The sequence below is a fragment of the Cryptomeria japonica genome, chromosome 3 (genome assembly GCF_030272615.1).
Source record: "Cryptomeria japonica chromosome 3, Sugi_1.0, whole genome shotgun sequence".
In the NCBI taxonomy this organism is placed as follows: domain Eukaryota; kingdom Viridiplantae; phylum Streptophyta; class Pinopsida; order Cupressales; family Cupressaceae; genus Cryptomeria; species Cryptomeria japonica.
In genome coordinates this window covers 291,232,103-291,250,168 of record NC_081407.1, presented here as the reverse complement: position 1 = coordinate 291,250,168, position 18,066 = coordinate 291,232,103, and the positions used below count along the sequence as shown (strand labels likewise).

At 37.6% G+C, this 18,066-nt stretch overlaps 1 protein-coding gene across 2 annotated transcripts in view; it reads left to right on the top strand.

Annotated features, from left to right (window-relative positions):
- Positions 1 to 16,974, top strand: part of LOC131062698 (uncharacterized) — a 107,296-nt gene extending 90,322 nt beyond the window's left edge. For both annotated transcript variants that reach the window (XM_057996399.2, XM_057996398.2), the window contains exon 6: positions 16,437 to 16,974. In XM_057996399.2, coding sequence (XP_057852382.1) covers positions 16,437 to 16,588 — 152 coding nt within the window. In that variant the 3' untranslated portion in view covers positions 16,589 to 16,974. The remainder of the gene's footprint in view (positions 1 to 16,436) is intronic.
- Positions 16,975 to 18,066: the final 1,092 nt, after the last annotated feature.

Sequence of the window (18,066 nt, the reverse complement as noted above, 5' to 3'; positions counted from 1 at the left end):
AATGATACCTTAAGCGCTCCCATTTTGAATTTTAATTTAATAATTAATTTTAAATGCCTTTATAATTAAAAATTTCGATTTTCCAAGGCTTAAATTAATTATTAAATACCAACGCACTCTTATTAAATGCCAATTTAATTAAAATATTTCAAGGTTTTAGTGAATTTGGCATTTAATGCGATTTGTTTGAAGTAAGCGCTCAAGCTTGGGGAAAATAATGGATATCAATAACATCGCTCTGGTCCCTTGGAGGGGGACAGGAGCGCCCTAGCCAATTTTCATCGAATTTTGTGGTCTTTGTAACTTCATTCCTCCTTGAAGCATTTTTAAATATCATTCCGATCTTGTGCCTTGACTTGGATTCGTCCCAATTTGAGGAGGAAGGCTTGTTAATGTGTTTTTCGCCCTGGTCCCTTGGTGAGGGACAGGAGCGATTTTGCAATTATAAGCTCACTTGTGCTTTGCTAGTCTTCGAAATTATCTCCAATGGACCGATTATGCCTTTCTTCATTCACCTCAAACTTGAAATTCGCTTTACCTTTGCCAGAAATTTGTCCTGTGAGAAAATCGCTCTGGTCCCTTGGAGAGGGACAGGAGCATCTTTTGAAAATCGCTCTGGTCCCTTGGTGAGGGACAGGAGCGCCTATTATCTTTTGGGTTGATTTTCTCCTTCGTGGCCCACTTAAGTTATATTCAATGGGCAAAACACACTTCCCTTGGCCTGTTCAAATCGTAAAATCACTTAAATCTTGCAAGGGTAATGCAAATTTGGAATTCAAGCTCCGGTCCTTCAGTGAGGGACGGGAGCACTTTTTCATTTTTAAGCCAATTTGTCCTTTGCTAGTCTTCCAAATTATCTTCAATGGATGAATCTTGCCCTCTTTCATTCATTTCAATCATGCAACTTGCCTTGCCTTTGCAAGAAATTTGTATTTTTAGAAAAGAGGGACGGTCCTTCAGTGAGGGACGGGAGCACTTTTGAAAAAGTGGGACGGTCCTTCAGTGAGGGACGGGAGCACTTTTTGTCATTTGGGTTGATTTACTCCTTTGTAGACTGCTTAAATTATATTCAATGGACAAAACATGCCCTCCTTGATCTCTTCCAATCATAAAATTGTCCCGATCCTGCAAGAACAGTGCAAATTTGAAAATCAAGCTCCAGTCCTTCAGTGAGGGACAGGAGCGAATTTTGCCCTCTAGGCCAAATCTTTTCACTTTTCATCTCGAAATTCCTTTGCTAGGGAAGATTTCACCTTACTTAATGCTATGAATAAAAGTTAATGTCCAAAAAAAGGTTTGAAATTGTGCATATAAAGAAAATTGCTCTGGTCCCTCAGTGAGGGACAGGAGCGAATTTGACCTTCTAGGCAAAAAAACTTCATCATTTCATTGTCAAGTCTGGATGCTCTATCATGCTCATTTCGTCCTTCATTGTGTCTTTGATGTTTCAATTTGACCAAACAAGGTCAGGAATGACTCAAATAAGCCTTTTCGCCCTGGACCCTTGGTGAGGGACAGGAGCGCTTTGCCTTGGTCCCTGGGAGAGGGATAGGAGCGAAATTCGCTCTGGATCCTCAATGAAGGACAGGAGCGAAATTTGACTTTTTGAACTCTCTATCAGGGTAAGTATAACTGACATTTCCTTCTATGTTTCTTCTTTCTTATACTTTAAGTTATATTCCATATATACTTTCAGGATGTTTGAGAGTGGTTTCAGACCTCCAGGAGTTATATTGCAAAATCTAGTTTTTTGAGGTTTTTCAATTTCCAGACTTAGTCAAATTTCAGGATCAGGACATTCCAGACTTAGCCAAATTTCAGGATCAGGACATTCCAGACTTAGCCAAATTTCAGGATCAGGACTTTCAGACTTAGCCAAATTTTCAGGATCAGGACATCACTCAAGCCGGACTTGCTATCCTATTGATCTCCCTGACAACACTCAAAATGCAAAGGCTAACTAACAAAACCCTAAAAAGACCCAGAAAACAAACCCTAAAAAGCAAAAAAAACATGGGTCCCCATTTGCAATGGGGCGATGTGTGAAAACGTCACAACAAAACCCTAATTAGGGTTTGTTACACCCATTACATAGCATTTAATGCTTGACCAATGATAAAATTACAATAAATAGGAAACATGTCCTTCCTTGAATTTCCAACCAATGAATGATAAGGGTAGGTACATCAGACTTTGTGTCCACATGTGGTAGTTATCCACCTCGTTGAGTGAGTCAGGTGCATTGAATCTAGATGCCTAGAACTGGAATGAGGTGTGAAGGTGAGTTGGTGATGACTAGGCGCCACCTCAACTACTTGCTCCTTGTAACTCATCACAAGAGTTTGTGATTCGGGCAATATTTCTTGATACTCAACATTTCCAAGCGCTTGCAATGATTAAGGTGATGGTGGGAGATATTCCCAAATTGCATCATTTCTCTAACTTGATCAACTTCACTTGAAGCCTCCTGTTTGGGAATTTTATCTTTGGGCTGTACTTCATCCTTCATCTTTGCATTGATTCCTTATCTTCTCATTTTGATGCCCTTCACTGAGATTACTTCTTTGTTGTACCAGCATTAATTCTTGGATTTCTGGAGGAAATTAAAGATTGTAAAACATCTTCCTAGCTTCATTGCTATACCTCGTCCTTGTCCTTGTGAAGCAATCTTCAATTTGTGATTTCGAAGTGATGATGCTTGATTCCCTGTTTTTGATTTCCTCATGACGTTGAATGTTTCTGTGTAGGTCTTGTCCACATGTTGCATTTGAAGTGTGCTAGTGTATCATCATGCTGATCATGTTCTTTGCATTTGCTGTCATAGTTATGCTGATTTGTTGTAATGTCCCCGATTTTAGCCTGGAATTGTTTGTGTTAGATTTTGGAGAGATAAGGGAAAATTATTTAATTTAATATTATATAAGTTGTCTCATTATATTTATTTTAATAACATACGTGAGATGGCTTTATATTTTATTAAATTAATAAAGTGATTTAAGTATAAAATAAAAATAATTAGAAAGTCACTTAAAATAATAAAGTGTACCTACCCCCATTTAGAAGGAATCTTATGATGGGTTATGAAAAGAATAAATAGAAGAGGGAGATTCATGGATGGGCATCAGTTGTTTATTATTTTCCTCGTGGTGAGTTGTCCGCAGATTTGGTCTTAGGGAACGATACCTCCCTTCGGTCCGCATAACTGAGGAGGTGAAAGATCCTCTGAAGGGTTGCATTGAGAGTGAGGAACATTCAGTTCTTCACATTGAGCTTATTGAGGTTTCATATCAGATTTTTGGGGTGGTTGCTTCAGACCTTCAGACTTCTACGATTTGCTCATTGATGATGGTGAATGCATCCTCTTATGTGTTTTGAAGACAGCGATTTCTCCTAAGGATAAGGGCTATCCTATTTGGAGTAATTTGGGAGTGGTCCAAGTAAGTTGCAGCAGGAAGTCAATCTGAAGCAGATTATCATCTTCCACGATTTTGTTCACTCATCACCATAGAGGCATCGAATTTCATTAAGGAGGACAGCGATTTTGTCTAGAGGGCAAGGTGATCTCTTTGGTGACATTTTGAATGAGTTAGTAATAGAATCGGCCAATATATATCAGTTCATAATCAGAATCGGGCCTGAGTATTGAGAACCCTCGATTGGGGTCTCCTCTTCATGATTTGGCATTGAGGACACATCAATTGGTGAAGCGTTTTCCTCTTGGGTTGAGGGTGACCAGCTAGTAGGTAATTTGAGACATTTATCTGCAGTCCTCATTGTCATCTCAGACTTTTTACATCTGCAGCAAGGTGTGACAGTGAGCAGTTCAATTGGGCATTAGGAAGTCCTCGATATTTTGGATATTGCTTGATTCTTCATCGCCACATCAAAGCAACTCTTACCAGGTTCTTTGCTTATCAAATTCATTGCATTTTTAGTTTGAATGTGAGTCTATAACTGTCATATGTCCTCAGACAATCTGAAAGTGTCCATGTCTGTTGGTCAATATATTTGATGTAAATCGGCTAATGTAATGAGCCTTATTTGATTCATTAATGAAGGAGTTATAAGGCTGTCCCTCATTTAGAAATTGTTATATGATGCTTGACAATTGTTTGTTTTAATGACAGTCTGCTGCAACCTTTATTTTCTGCATACCATTTTATGTCAATGAATCAAACTTTAGGAATTGTGGTTGCACTATCATTCTAGATCGTAGTTTTATGTTTGGCAAGTCCCCTTATTGTTGAAACAAAGGTTTTTAATGTCAAGACATGTCTGAAGTATCTTGAACCAGTCATATGCCAAGTGTTTGACGAATTTGTCCAAAGGGTGAAAGATTGAAAATTGATATCAGAATAGGTGAGGGACAATACATCTGTCTTGTTACTTTGCAATTGTGATGATCTTCACCACGTTGCACTCCTTTATGTGGCTGCATCCCAATTGTGGAGTTCGACCTTTTCCTTTCATCATTTGATGACCTTGATACCAGCTTCATCCGTTGATGAGTTCCTTAATGGTGTTAACAATTTACACCATCTTTCTCTTCAGTCATATCTGCAAACAAAGATAGAATCAAACATATATAATGCAGACAAATTTTTATGGATCTCTTAATCTGATATGTATTCTTAGTTCTTTAATCTTCTGATTTTATGTCTGATTTTACTTCTTTTGTTCTAATTTCCATCAATTTGAGTCTGGTTTTGATGCTTGAAGGTCAAATTTCTGAGTTACAAGTCTGAGTTTCTTGTGTTTGAAGTCTGATTCTTATCTATCTGCCCTTGGCCGTGGATTCAAGGGGTCATTGGAAGTGGTTCCAAGGTGGTTGGGGTTTTGACCTCCTACTTGAAGTGATCCCAAGAAGTTCATGGTTTTCGCCCCCATGTGGAAGTGCTATATGCTTGATTGGGCTTTTGGGCATGCACTGGAAATTGTAGCAATGAGATCAGGCTTTTGCGGTGCTACTGACAGTGCTTGGAGCAGATCGCGGTTTTGAGGGGTCACTGACAGTGACCATAAGGGGGTTGTGGTTTTGGAGGTCCACTGACAGTGTCCTGGAGTAGGTCGGGGTTTTGAGGGGTCACCGGAAGCAATGACTTCTCCTCTTATCCACCTTCATCTTCATTTGTTCATTGGCCTTAGTTTCTTTGTCTGATCAGATATTTAAATTGCCTTACCTATCTTCACGAAAGCAACCCATCTTTATTGTTCAAGCATTGACACAGCAACATAATCCTTATTGTGTCCTTAGGCTGGGCTTTTCATGGCCAACTGGAAATTGAGCATAGTGATCTGGCTTTTGGGGTACCACTGGCAGTGACTATAGATGGTCATGGATTTTGAGGCCCACTGACAGTAAGCATAAAATGTCATGGTTTTCACCTCCAACTGGAGTAATTTCTTCCTCCCTTAAGCCCTTGCATCTCTTCATCAATTTGATCTACTTTCTTGATCATTGAAATCATCTTCATCTATTAGCAGCATAAACATCATTCATGTCTTTGGGTGGGGTTTTGGGTGCCAAGTGGAAGTGGCCAAGGCTGGTTGTGGTTTTGATCAGCAACTGGAAGTCACCAGCTGATCGGACTTTTAGGCTCCTACTGGAAATGACATCAAGAGGATTGTGGATTTTAAGTGTCACTGGAAGTGACTTCAAAGTGTTAAAACAACTTGCTCAATTAACATATCAAGGTGTTTCCACTCATTCTCAGCACATTTACCAATCTCAAACAGCATTATCCTTCAAAACCTCAAGTATTCACCTCAATCAGCGTTAATTTCACCAAAAGTATAAGGACCTGCTCATCCTGATCGGGCTTTTGACAGTCAACTAGAAATGCTCCCAAGGTGGCCGGACTTTTGGAGGGTCACTGGAACTGGCTCCAAGAAGCTGGTCAGGGATTTAGGGTGTCACTGGAAGTGACCTGACTTGTCCCTTTTTGATGCTTCTATCACTTGCTTCATCCATTTCAAGGGTTTTTCCTTCATCTTACGAAAGTAACCTCATCTCTACAAGGCTTCTTCATCATTTCTAATGCCCCAACTACCCTCTCATCAAGCATTTCACTTTCTTTGATAGTTCTCCACTCTTAGACTCAACATTTCATCTTCGCACTTGAAAGCTACATGGTGATGATCAAATGAAATGATCATCCTAAATCGTTCATCACCAAGGCATTGAAAACTAAACTGACCTCAATTCCACTCAAAGAGAAAGACGGGACTTGATCACTTCCTGACAACCTAAGGTACTGCACCTCCTTAAGTAAAAGGCTGATAGCTAAAGACACTACCAGAAGACGAAACTAAGACAACTAACCTAGAAAGCAAAAAAACAGGGGTCCCCATTTGCAATGGGGCGATGTGTGAAAACGTCACAACACCTAGAACTACTATAGGCATAGGACATATAGATGATGATATATTGAATATTAGGTGTTTTTGTACTATAATCTTCCTACCACAAATCTCTAAGGACTAACCTTTTAACTTAGTAAGCTTAAATAAAAAATAAAAAATTAAACTTAAGTCTTAGTTAACGTACTTGCTTTTTTACCTAGCTGTGTTGAACCCATATGAAAATTATGTATTGTGTCAAATACAAGCATAAAATTGTTATATTTCTTGAGTGTAAGTTATGTTTTGTCTTCTTGTCCTTGTCCTTTTCTGAATATTTATAGTATCATAAAAAGGATCTCTTGTAGCCATCCATTTTGTCAAAGAAAGGGAGGTTGCTAGGAGAAATCTGCTAAGGCTGAGATCAAATATGCACAGATCACAATTTCAAGCATTATCTTGTAATAGCCTGCACTCTTATGAGGAAGGACACACACAAAATGAAGTATATTGATTTCCTTATGGTGTGTGCATTCCTGTGAGAGGGAATTGAAGTCCAATTTCAGAAAAAAAAGGCTAAGCATGAAGTCAAGGCACACCCTGATAGAGCCAAAACCAGAGTGCAGAAGAGAAATTGGCTTGCTTCAGAATGCACCCAATAAAGGAAATTCTAAGTGCGTATAATGAGGAGTGCACTTAAGAAAGAGGTGAACACTTAGTAAGAAAAGGTCAGAGTATGAGCTACAAGTGCGCATTGGAATGAGACGAATGTAAAATAGAGGAAAAAAGCGTTTTATTTCAAAATTGAAAACATGAACATAATTACACAGGTGTTTGCCTTGACCGAGGGCACATGCCTTGCCAAGGGCAATTCGCTTTCTAATTCAGATGTTTCAAGGCATGGATAAAGCACACAGTTTGCAAGGTTTATTAATAGGAGATGGCCTATTTAAAGGTGCACACTTGGGGCATAGGGATTCTCATCTACAAATAAACTTTGATCCAAAAATAATTTCAAGTGATCAATGACCAGGTGCCGCAACATCAGGGAAATTTAAGTTCGAATTCAAAAATATGAAGGCATGAATAGAAGTGTGCGCCTAGTAAGGAGTGTGCACCTTAGAGAAAATATTTGTTTTGAAAACAATGGATTCAAATGGTTAGCTTCAGGGTGTGCGTGAAGCAGAAAAACTGCACTTGGTAGAAGATTTGAGATTCAATACAAAAGTGTGCACCTGGTGGATAAGGGCGCGTGTCACTAAAGGAAAGTTGTGGATTCAAATTCGAATGCAAAACACAGTATTTAGGTGTGTACCTGGTGGAGCGTGTGCTGCACAAAGGAGATTACGTTGTTTCAAGTCTAGACTGTAATTGGAAAGGGCACTCCTATAGTACTTGACTGGATTTCAGCAAATATGAAAAAGATCTATTAGCAAGGTAGAAGCAGCTGACCGGTTTCAAATAGGATCAAATCCTCTATTAATAAAGGTGGGAATTGTTAAAAGAGTAGTGACTTTTAATACTCAAAAAGTAAATCTCTATGGATAAAGTCTGCAGCCTAAAAAAGAGAGCAAGTTCTTTTTAAAACAAAGAGCTAATGTTTATTAATAGGATACAGTCCACTCAACTCCAATAAAAGACAAGCTTTCTATTTGTAGAAGGAAGCACCATTTCCAAAAGGAAATGACCTTTCAATCTAAAATCAAATATTCTGTAAATAAATTAGTTCTTATTTTTTAGTACCAGCTCTAACCGAAGGCAAGAGAGTAAATATCTTTAGAGGAGGTGGCACCCAATTGGAAGTCAAGCTTGTGCTTAAACAAGCTTTCAAGCAGTCACTATATTCTGTCCTGTAGCATCAGGTGGCAGCATTAAACTGTAGCAGCAGCATTTTTCATTTTTAGAGGGTCTTTGACAGTCAACAGCAGCTGTAGGGTAACACCCTTTTTTTAAGATAAATTGAGCATTCATCAGCAAACAGCAGTCTTTTCTTTCAAACACTCCTATCATTACCTGGCTGTTTTGGGGTCAAATTAGCAGTTTCGATATTAGCAGAAGGTTTATTCCAAGGATAAATCGGTCATAACAGCAACCATATCAGATGTATGAGCATTTTATCGCCTTTGATATTTTCCATTCTCTCAATATCTGCAAATTCAAGTCATGATCAGGCAAAGGGCAGTTTTTTCAACTGTGGTACACTCGAAAGAAGACCAAATCAGCAATTTTTCCACTTCCAAGATGACGTACTTGTATCTCCTTGTGGAGGTGCCTTCTGTCTTGATTCATGAATATCCCAAAAGTGCAAGAAATAGATTTGTGTCGTGCTTGCCCGAAGGATTTCAACCTTGAATAGAGAGTAAAAGGTGGAAGCAAGGTGGCCAAGAGGTTGATAGATAGTGGCCTCATCCAAATATCATTCCTGGTTGCCATACAAAGCCTATAATTTATTTTAGCTTGTGTCAAACACTATGATCCTGTGAAGAGAGAAATCAAGTCAATGGATGGGCAAATTCTTTGCAGTCTCAAATCAGATGAGATCAAGTCAACATTTTCTCTGCTTTCATAGGAAAAATCACTTGAAACCAATTTGGGGGAATGTGAAATTTTTTGGAAGAATAATCTAGTGAATTGTCAAAAGCAAATCAACAAGAGATGGTTAAAGGAAAATAAATCAAATTCACCTAAAAACCTAAGTAGAGGTGAACTCAAAGATGAATCCTCCATCATGATTAGACTCTTTAGTTGGATCATAGGCCAAGAGGAAGTTAATAGCTGAAACCATGAATGTTCTAGATTATGAGTACCACATGCAATGGGAAGGGACACCGTGATTGGTCAACCTTAGTGATTGCATGCTTAAACAATTAACAATATTTGAGCAAGCTCATGAGTTCCGGATGGCATCCTACATCGTATACTTGATGGCATGCCATGGCACTTCCACATGGTTGAACACCAAAGGGCCATGCTAGCATACTTATGTTTATAAGTACCTGCTGATAGTTAGAGAAGGTAGAAGTTTTCAAACATTACAATAGGGAAAATGATGCTTCTCTTATGCATTTAGTATAGGGAATGAAATCATGAGGAATTAAAAGAAGGCTAGAATCATTATCTTAGATGGGCTAGATTAGTATATATAGTTTCTTACTTTCTTACATCCAGGTATTTAGATTTGCATGGTAGCCATACATATTGCCAAGATTTTGAAACGACGAAATCACATTCATGGAATATCTTTGCCAAGCCTTTGAGATGTACTTTCTCTTGAGAGGAAGACAACTTGGAGGTTGGTTTTCCAATTCAAATGGGAATATGCAAGTGTAAGATTGTTACAGATTCGAAGTTCATTAGTGGGGAATCGACATTATTCAATTTCAAGAATTTCTTTGAATTATGCATCTGACACAATGTTGCAAGAAAGGTTAGGGCTCAAATTCATGCATGTTTTGACGATTGAAGACTATTAGGGCGATTGTGTAGATGAGTTAGAAGGAGAAGGGTTTTTGGTCATTTGATAGTTTGTTAATTTGTTGATATTCTTTTGGAGGGTGCAGAAGGTGTTTTAAATGATGAGGCCAATATTCTTTCAACTCAATTTTAAAGGAAAAACCATGGGTCAATAGTCTTTGCCCTTAGCATGTTGATTTGATATAGAGGTCTCTTCAAATCAAGAGAGATTAAATAATAAATATAGCCTTGAAGTGCAATAGGTAAACTTAAAAACAAGAAGAAAATTAGAGGCTCCAAAGAGTGATAGTTTTAAAGCTACTAATGGTAAGTGTATTTCTTCCATCCTCTTCAATAACATTGATAAAAATAAAGAGAAGTAAATAAAGCTCTAATGAAAGCAAAAAGAAACAGGAAGATGATAATCTAGATATAACTCCGAAAGAGGAAAAACTATGTTTAGTTGCTAAGAAAAGAATTGGTAGAACATGAATTGGTAACGGATATAGATAGGGCGTTGAGGCGCCCGGCCTTCACTTAGGAATGAAGAGGAATGCATTGCAGTGTCTTGTATGGCTACCTTCTCAGGTGAGGGATGACAATGATTCTCAATGCCAAGCTGCGGCTATACCCCCCACCACTGCCATAGAATAGTAGGGCCCCCCCATTGAATTCTTTTGCAAGGTGATAACTATGCCCCCCACAATTGAATCTACCTCCTCCCTATCCTCAGCCGAATTGTAGGGGAAGGGACATTGATTAAGGGGGCCCACATACGGAACCAATTGTTCCCAACCCAACCCTGGCTAGTTTTTTTGCAACTAGAATTTGTAATTAATCAGTGCTCCCCCCTTTCTTCTATAGTTTTCTAAGGATCAACCTATAGAATTGTAGGGGGGCCTATAGAATAGTAGGGGGCTAGAGTCTGGATTCTATATGTAACATGCCTATTATTAAGTGGGGGGGGGCGGGGCTACTATTCTTCATCTTTTATTTCTATGCCAATTCAACATGAACATCAATGTTGTAATATCTATTCTTCCATCAATTTTCAAAGTACTTTCTTTGGAGGATGTTTTATTGACATTGTGGTTTGATTGGAATCTCATATTCTATTTCGTGTAGATTGTCTCTTCCCCCCAAGGGCCTCTGAAAATTAATAGTGTAGAAGAAAGAAGAGACGATCTTTTAGCATGAGTGAAGTATTGAAGTAATATTTTGTTTATAATGGTCAATTATCTTTTATGAAATAATCTTTATTCCTTTTGCTTTATTAGTTGTGAATCTTATCCTCTTATCCTATTTGAATAAAGCATTTGTAATCTTATTTAAGGAGACTTTCTCTCCATTTAATATTCAATATCTTGGTAATCATTCTATGTTTAGTATTTATAATATGGTATTAGAGCCCAAGTTGAGCTTCAAAATCTAACAAAGTAAATCATCCTAGGGACTATTGCCAATAGTAATGGATCATGGACTTGCTTGCAAAACTCATTGAAGAGCCAAAAGATGTTGCACGTATGGAATCATGGGATTTCAAAATCTCAATGACAAAAAATGTATTAGGTTTTTCGAGGATTTTAGGGATTTCATGAGAATTTATGTAGGGATTAAAGGAAGAATGACACCATTTTTTATTCTGCAAATTATAGTCTTTTTTGTTAAAAAAATGTGTTTCTATAAAAGGTGTGTAGATTCTTCATTAGCCAATTGTGCAATTTTTTTTGTGAAAATTGAACCCCTGTTTACAAAATGTGACATTCTTTTGTTTTATCATGGCACTTCGTTTTCTAATATAATATCATCAATTTTTATAAAATTGTTACTAGAAGATTGGTAGTGAGGGTTTGAAAGCTGCGATAAGGTTTTGGCTATGGTTAGAGAAGAAACATGATGACTAGGGTTTAACTCGATGGCTAGGGCATCTATGCAAGTTTGATGACTTTCTACAATGCCGACTAGGGATTTGATTCTTATTTTGGGGATCTTTAAATAAAATTGTGGATTTTTTTGATAACAACTAGGGTTTTTTGTGGATGATTTGTTCAAAATTTTGATGAGGATGTTTTTGCTGACTAGGGTTTGAACCTGAAAATTTGTAGCTTTTTTCTAATTTGTAGAATTGTTTTTATATTTGCAAACTAGGATTTTTTAGGGTTTCTACCATAGTTGAAAAACTCGGACTCACCACAGACTCGGCAAACCAAAAATTTGGACTCGGACTCGGACTCGTGAAAGACTCGACAAAAAAAAACCATAGTTTTACAAAAAAACATAAAGAAATTAATGCATTTAGAGAACATAAGAGCCATAATTGAAACATTACACATGTCACATACTCATAGTTTCAAACTTTCAACTCTAAAATGTATAATACCAAGATTTCTTCAATGCTAATTATGCTTTTATATGGAGCCTAATCAGACTCAGAGGTTAAATTTTCCCTACTTCCATTGGTGCAATTTCCCCCTATATTTTTCAACGGGGGTTTGGGGGCAGCGCCCCCAAGTTGGGGTCAAGGGGCGTCGCCCCTTGCGAGGTCTTTTATTTTTCACTCCCTCAGTTATGCCAAATGAAGGCAAATTTTTTTTTTAAAAACTCAATTTTAAAGCTTGCATAACTTTTTTTCTGGGTTGCGCGAGTCCATCTGAAAGACTCGCGAGTCCATGCAAAAGACTCGCGCGAGTCTTTCAAATGGACTCGCCTCGTGAGTCCTTGGCGAGTCGATTCGTGGCTCCCATGGTCTCGCGAGTCCGTGGCGAGTTTTAAAACTATGGTTTCTACAATAGTGTATTTTGTGATATGAGTTGTGGAAGGGAAGATGGCCTCTTACCCAATATCATGTTGGAAGGAAATCAACATTTTATTAGTGAAAATTACAACACGTGGAAGCAATGAATGCTCACAATTTGAGTATAGATGTCTCCAAAAGATTGTCCTCGGTAGTGACACCTAGCTAGCAGTTGTGAGTAAAGATCAAGACAAATTTTATGAATGTGTCGGAGAAGCAATCATGTTAATAAAATTATCAATGACTAATGAAATGCTTTTGGAGGTTTAGACAAGTATGACCTTTGCAAAGATTTGGAAGCATTTGTGAGAACCTCATGAAGCTTTAGATAAAGGCAGTGCCTTCTTTTTGAAGAATATGCTCTTTTCAATCATGATGGACAAGAAAGTGCCCTTGTAGGAGCATTTACTCAAAATCAAGGATATCTGTGATCAGTTGTCATTCATAGGCTGGAAGATGGAAGAAGAGGACATGGTGTTAATTACATTGAAAAGCTTGCCACTTTTATCAGCATTTTATTGAGACACTCAATATCACCTCTACCAATGTTGACTTGAAGTTTGAAGAGCTCTGCATAAGCTCTTATATTAAGACAGATGGAAGAAACAATTTTTTAGTAGTAATGAGAGACAAAGTGTGGAATAGGCAATTGTAGACAAAGATAATAGCAAAGGGAAATGGTCATAGAAGAAAGGACAAGGTACTAATGGGAATGCTTCAAGGAATCTAAAAGCCATCACATGTTATTATTGTGGTAAGATGGGTCATATGAAGAAGCATTGCAAAAGAGGTTGGCTGAATAAAGATCCAACTGGGGGGGCCTCCACAAAAGTCTCATGTCATAGAGCATTCTGAGGAGAAGGAATCAGCTTTCTATGCATTCATGGCCAAATGACCAACAGATTTTTCTAATTCATATGCATGATATACATATTCAAGAGCATCATTTTATTTCTCATACAGAAAAGATTGTTTCACGAAATATATGGCTTGCATTGATATCATGATCTTCGGTGGTGGTGAGGAGTCTAGGGTTGTTGGCAGAGGTAATGTGCAAAACTCCTCTTAAGGGAAAAATTTACTTTTTCTCAATGTGAACTATCTACTGAGAGTGGAGCTTAATTTACTTTCTTTGAGTCAAATTATACACCGTTTTCCCAATCTAGATGTCATCTTTAGAAAACACAAATGCTTGCAATTGGTATTGAAGATCATGGATTGTGTCGACTAGTTGACATTGGGCAGGTCAAAGAGTGTGCATTGGCATCCAAGAGTGCATTTGATACCAGTACACTTTGGAATCAATAGTTTGGGCACCTCAACTTATCTTGTCTCTCTCAATTTGCTCGAGAGAATTTGGTAGATGGATTACTTGACATCTAGCAGCAAATATAAGGTGTATGCAAAGCTTGCCAAGCAAGGAAGCAACATAGAACTCCATTTGAGGATGGACACCTGTGGAGAGTGAAGAAAGTGGTACAGCTCGTTCAAGCAGATATTTGTGGACATTGGTGCCAGGTATTTTGTTTTATTTGTAGATGATTTCAGTAGGAAAATTTGGGTGTATTTTCTAAAATTAAAATTGGATGTGTTTAAGGAATTTCAAAAGTTCACAGCATTAGTAGAAACAGTTTGGTTCTGACATAATCACTCTTAGATTTGGTAATGGAGGCGAATTCTATTACAAAGAACTCAGTGAAGTTCTAAACAAGGCATAAAATGACAATACACAACACCCTACATTTCACAGCAAATTGGAGTGGTTGAGAGGTGAAACCGTATTATCATGGAGATAGCTTGTTGTATGATGGAAAACAGGAGTATTCCTAATAATTTTGGGCTGAGGCAGTAAATATCATACTTTATTTACGAAACAAATCTCTAACACGGAGTGCAATACAAGACCCCAGTGGAAGCATGGTTTGGGAGGAAATTGAGAGTTAGTCATCTTAAGGTCTTTGGTGCTATTTCATATACCTGGATTTTAGATGCAAAGAGAACCAAGTTAAATCCTAAGAGTAAGAAATTAATGCTTACAGGGTATGGTTAAAATCATAAAGCATACAGGCTGATTGATGTTGACACTGACCGCTTGACTTTCAACAAAGATGTTATGATTGATGAGGAATATGAGCCCTTTTATCTTTCTTCAGAGATCAAGATTACGGAAGACCAGCATGTTATGGCTAAGGATTCAGGTTTTCAGCTTTAGCTAGCTCCACCTGAAGGATGGGAAAGGATTTTGAGCATGAGGAGTCTCCCAGGCAGGTAACAATTCCAAAATTTGTTAACGCAACCTGGATCAGCATCTAGATGATACAGAAATAGGCAGCCCAATTTGTGCTGACAACAGTGATTTGGCTAGAGAGGCTCCTAAGAAGAGACCAAAGTGGTGGGAAAGCGCCATTGGTGATGTTCAAGACAGTGATATACTTGAGGGTATATTATCAAGAGGCAAGAGCAAACAAAATACAGTCAACTTTGCTCGAATGGATAACGTTCAAGGAGTTTATGAGCCATAGGTGGATCAGTTTTTTCAATATTTTTAGACAATTAAAACACTGGGGAATTCCAATGGGGTTGCTGAGTAGCCATTTTAAGCCTAGTGTGCTATTTTGAAAAAAATTTATTCTAGGAGAGGATTTTTAAGAGAAATCTATTCTTAGATCTTTTGTCATGGAAGTGATGTCTAACTTAATCTTATATTATTAATTTTTCATATTTCAATTTATTATTATTTTTTCTGTTAAATTCCATTTCAGAAAGGGGACATTACACTTAAAAAGCCTGAGAATCCTATCCATCGATTCTCCATTAAGGATGTCAACTAGGGAGTGTTGCCCCTACATTTAACTATGTGAGGGTTTTCCTTGCCCTGCCCTAGAACTGCTGCAGGAAAGACATTCCTGGTCTGAGATGACATTAATCCTAAACTCACACTAATAGCAGCATCCCTGTAACAACAGGGGGCCATGATAGTTAAGGGGGAATACAAGTGCATAAAATCAGCTACAAATTAAATTAAGCACTGCTGAAGAGAGGCAAAACGTTACAAGAGTCCACTCCCTGAAAAAGGACAAAATAAGGAGAAGAAAGCCTTGGCAGAGCCAGGTGGCCTCTGAAGACTGAACCCTAGAGATCTCTCCTCCACGGCTACATAATCATGCAGCTTTTCTTTTTACGCCACTGGATGTTGATACCATTGTTGATGTACATACTGTTACTTGACAGTAGACAAACATTATTTACTTAATAGCAGTGTTCCACGGAAATGCGTTTCCCCTCCCACAAGCCCAAGTCCCCCGTCCCCAAAACTTTTTCCCTTTGTGCCCCTGTCCCCGAAGCCCGTCCTCACGTCCCCCTGTCTCCCTGTCCCCAATGGCTGTGGAACAATGCTTAATAGTTAATGCGTTTACTTGTTATATCTCATAAATGACTATTTGTTAGTTTAATTTGTGCTATAAAAGACCCTTTTTTGGTATTATAGTTATGATAAAATGTGGACTACAGTCAACACTAAAATGTATAGAAGGTGATAATCGGCATACAAGCAATATTTAACTTTATTTCTATAAAATTAGTATTGCATTTTTCCCTGTCTTACTGCGAAGTAACTTCCAGTCTTCACCAGGTAGGAGATTCATCTAAATATTCTTGTTCATCCTGTTTGACTGTCTATTTTTTATTTCTAAATAGTTGAAATTTCAATCAGTAAAATTTTGTTCCGACTTACCCTATATTAGCATGTAGTCAAAATCATTAATCAATACACATCTTTTGGGATTTACAAAAAACATCATAAGTATAATTGGATATGTATATATAACATATATTTACTTCATGTATGCAGATGTAGCAATTAATGCATTGCATCAGGCTGAGGCTCACTCCATAATCAAGTCCATCACAGAATCTGCTACAGATGAAGACATATTAAAATACAAATCAAGTGTGTTGAACCGATTGCAAAAGATAGATGCAGAGAAAGTAGCACAAATATGAACAAAGAAGTTCAATGTGTACTGCAACATAAAAAAATAATTTTGCTTTGGTTTGGTGGACAACTATATTTTAAGGTTTTTTAAGAGGTCGTTCGTCATCAGGCCATCATACTCTGGTCTTCAGAAACTGAAAAACACCATAATTGCACTATATTCTTAATGTAGAATATTTAAGAAATTATTTGGTATGATCCAGGAAGCGATGAGTAATCAATCACAGAGCATGTGTATTGCAACATCAAAAAGAAGTGTTTTTTGGTTTGGTGGACAATTACATTTTTACGGCTTTTTAAAAGGCCATTGATCATTATGCCATTGTACTTTGGTCTTTCACAAACTGGAAAACATCATAATTACACTATGCTTTATATGGAGGAAATTTAAGAATTTTTTGGCGTGATCCAGGAAACAGTGAGTAATCAATTACATATCCTGGCTTACAATTTGTTACAATTCATAGGATGAAATTGCTTATACAGTTACTAAGATGATCTTATGTAATGTCCCCTACTAGGAGGCTGTCAATTCCCAAGAAAATAATATGCATCACTACTCATTTCTTTACCTTTAAATTAATTACCTAAACTTGTGACTGTGTTTGCTCATAGTACATCTGATATTTGCCACCTTCAGGCCGAAGCCTTACTTCCTTCTAATTTCCAGCCCTGGATGGGGATTTACTTATCTAGGGCATGATGACACCGCGTCCATAATGAAGTCCAGATTTCAGGAACATCAGTCCATTCACCCTTGGGGTTCTAGGGATAGATTTACTCCGCCTCTCCCTAACAACATGACGCCTCTCCTTAGGGAAAAGGAATTAGAACTGGTTAAGAGCTTGGGACTGTAAATATGTCAATATCTCGCTGTACAATGAACATTAATTTATACATAAAGGAATTTTGACATATCTGATCTATATTTCTGGTTGTCCCATTATTATTATATTTCAGTTATGAAATGTAAATCAGACAAACATATATACTTATTAAAATATGAAAATAAGAGAGTATTATTGCACAAATCAGCACAGCGTACCAGTCTTCTGCCCCAGACAAGAACGCAACATTGCAATCGAGTACAGATCCAGATCCGATTCAGGCAATGACAATATTATTCTCTATTTCCTTTTTTTCTGCTTTTGTTGGAAGAATGTAAATCTTTCATCCACTCTTGAGAGATAAACATTAGTTCAAGATTTATAACACAGATTTGAAACATTACAAGTTTGTTATGAATAATTATTACAGAAATGGCCTTGATGGCAGTTTGATTACATGGAAAAGAATGCAACGTATGTCAGAACTTTCTAATAAATTTCTAGTGAATTAAGGAAACTGTAAAGTTATTGAATTGTTGGGAATCAAGTGTTTTTCTAAATCATGATTCAATTGTGTACGTGGTTTTCTAGACGACTCATCTCTTTAATGACACTGACTATAGACAGGGACTTAGCGTTCATAGTGCATTTTTCCTCTG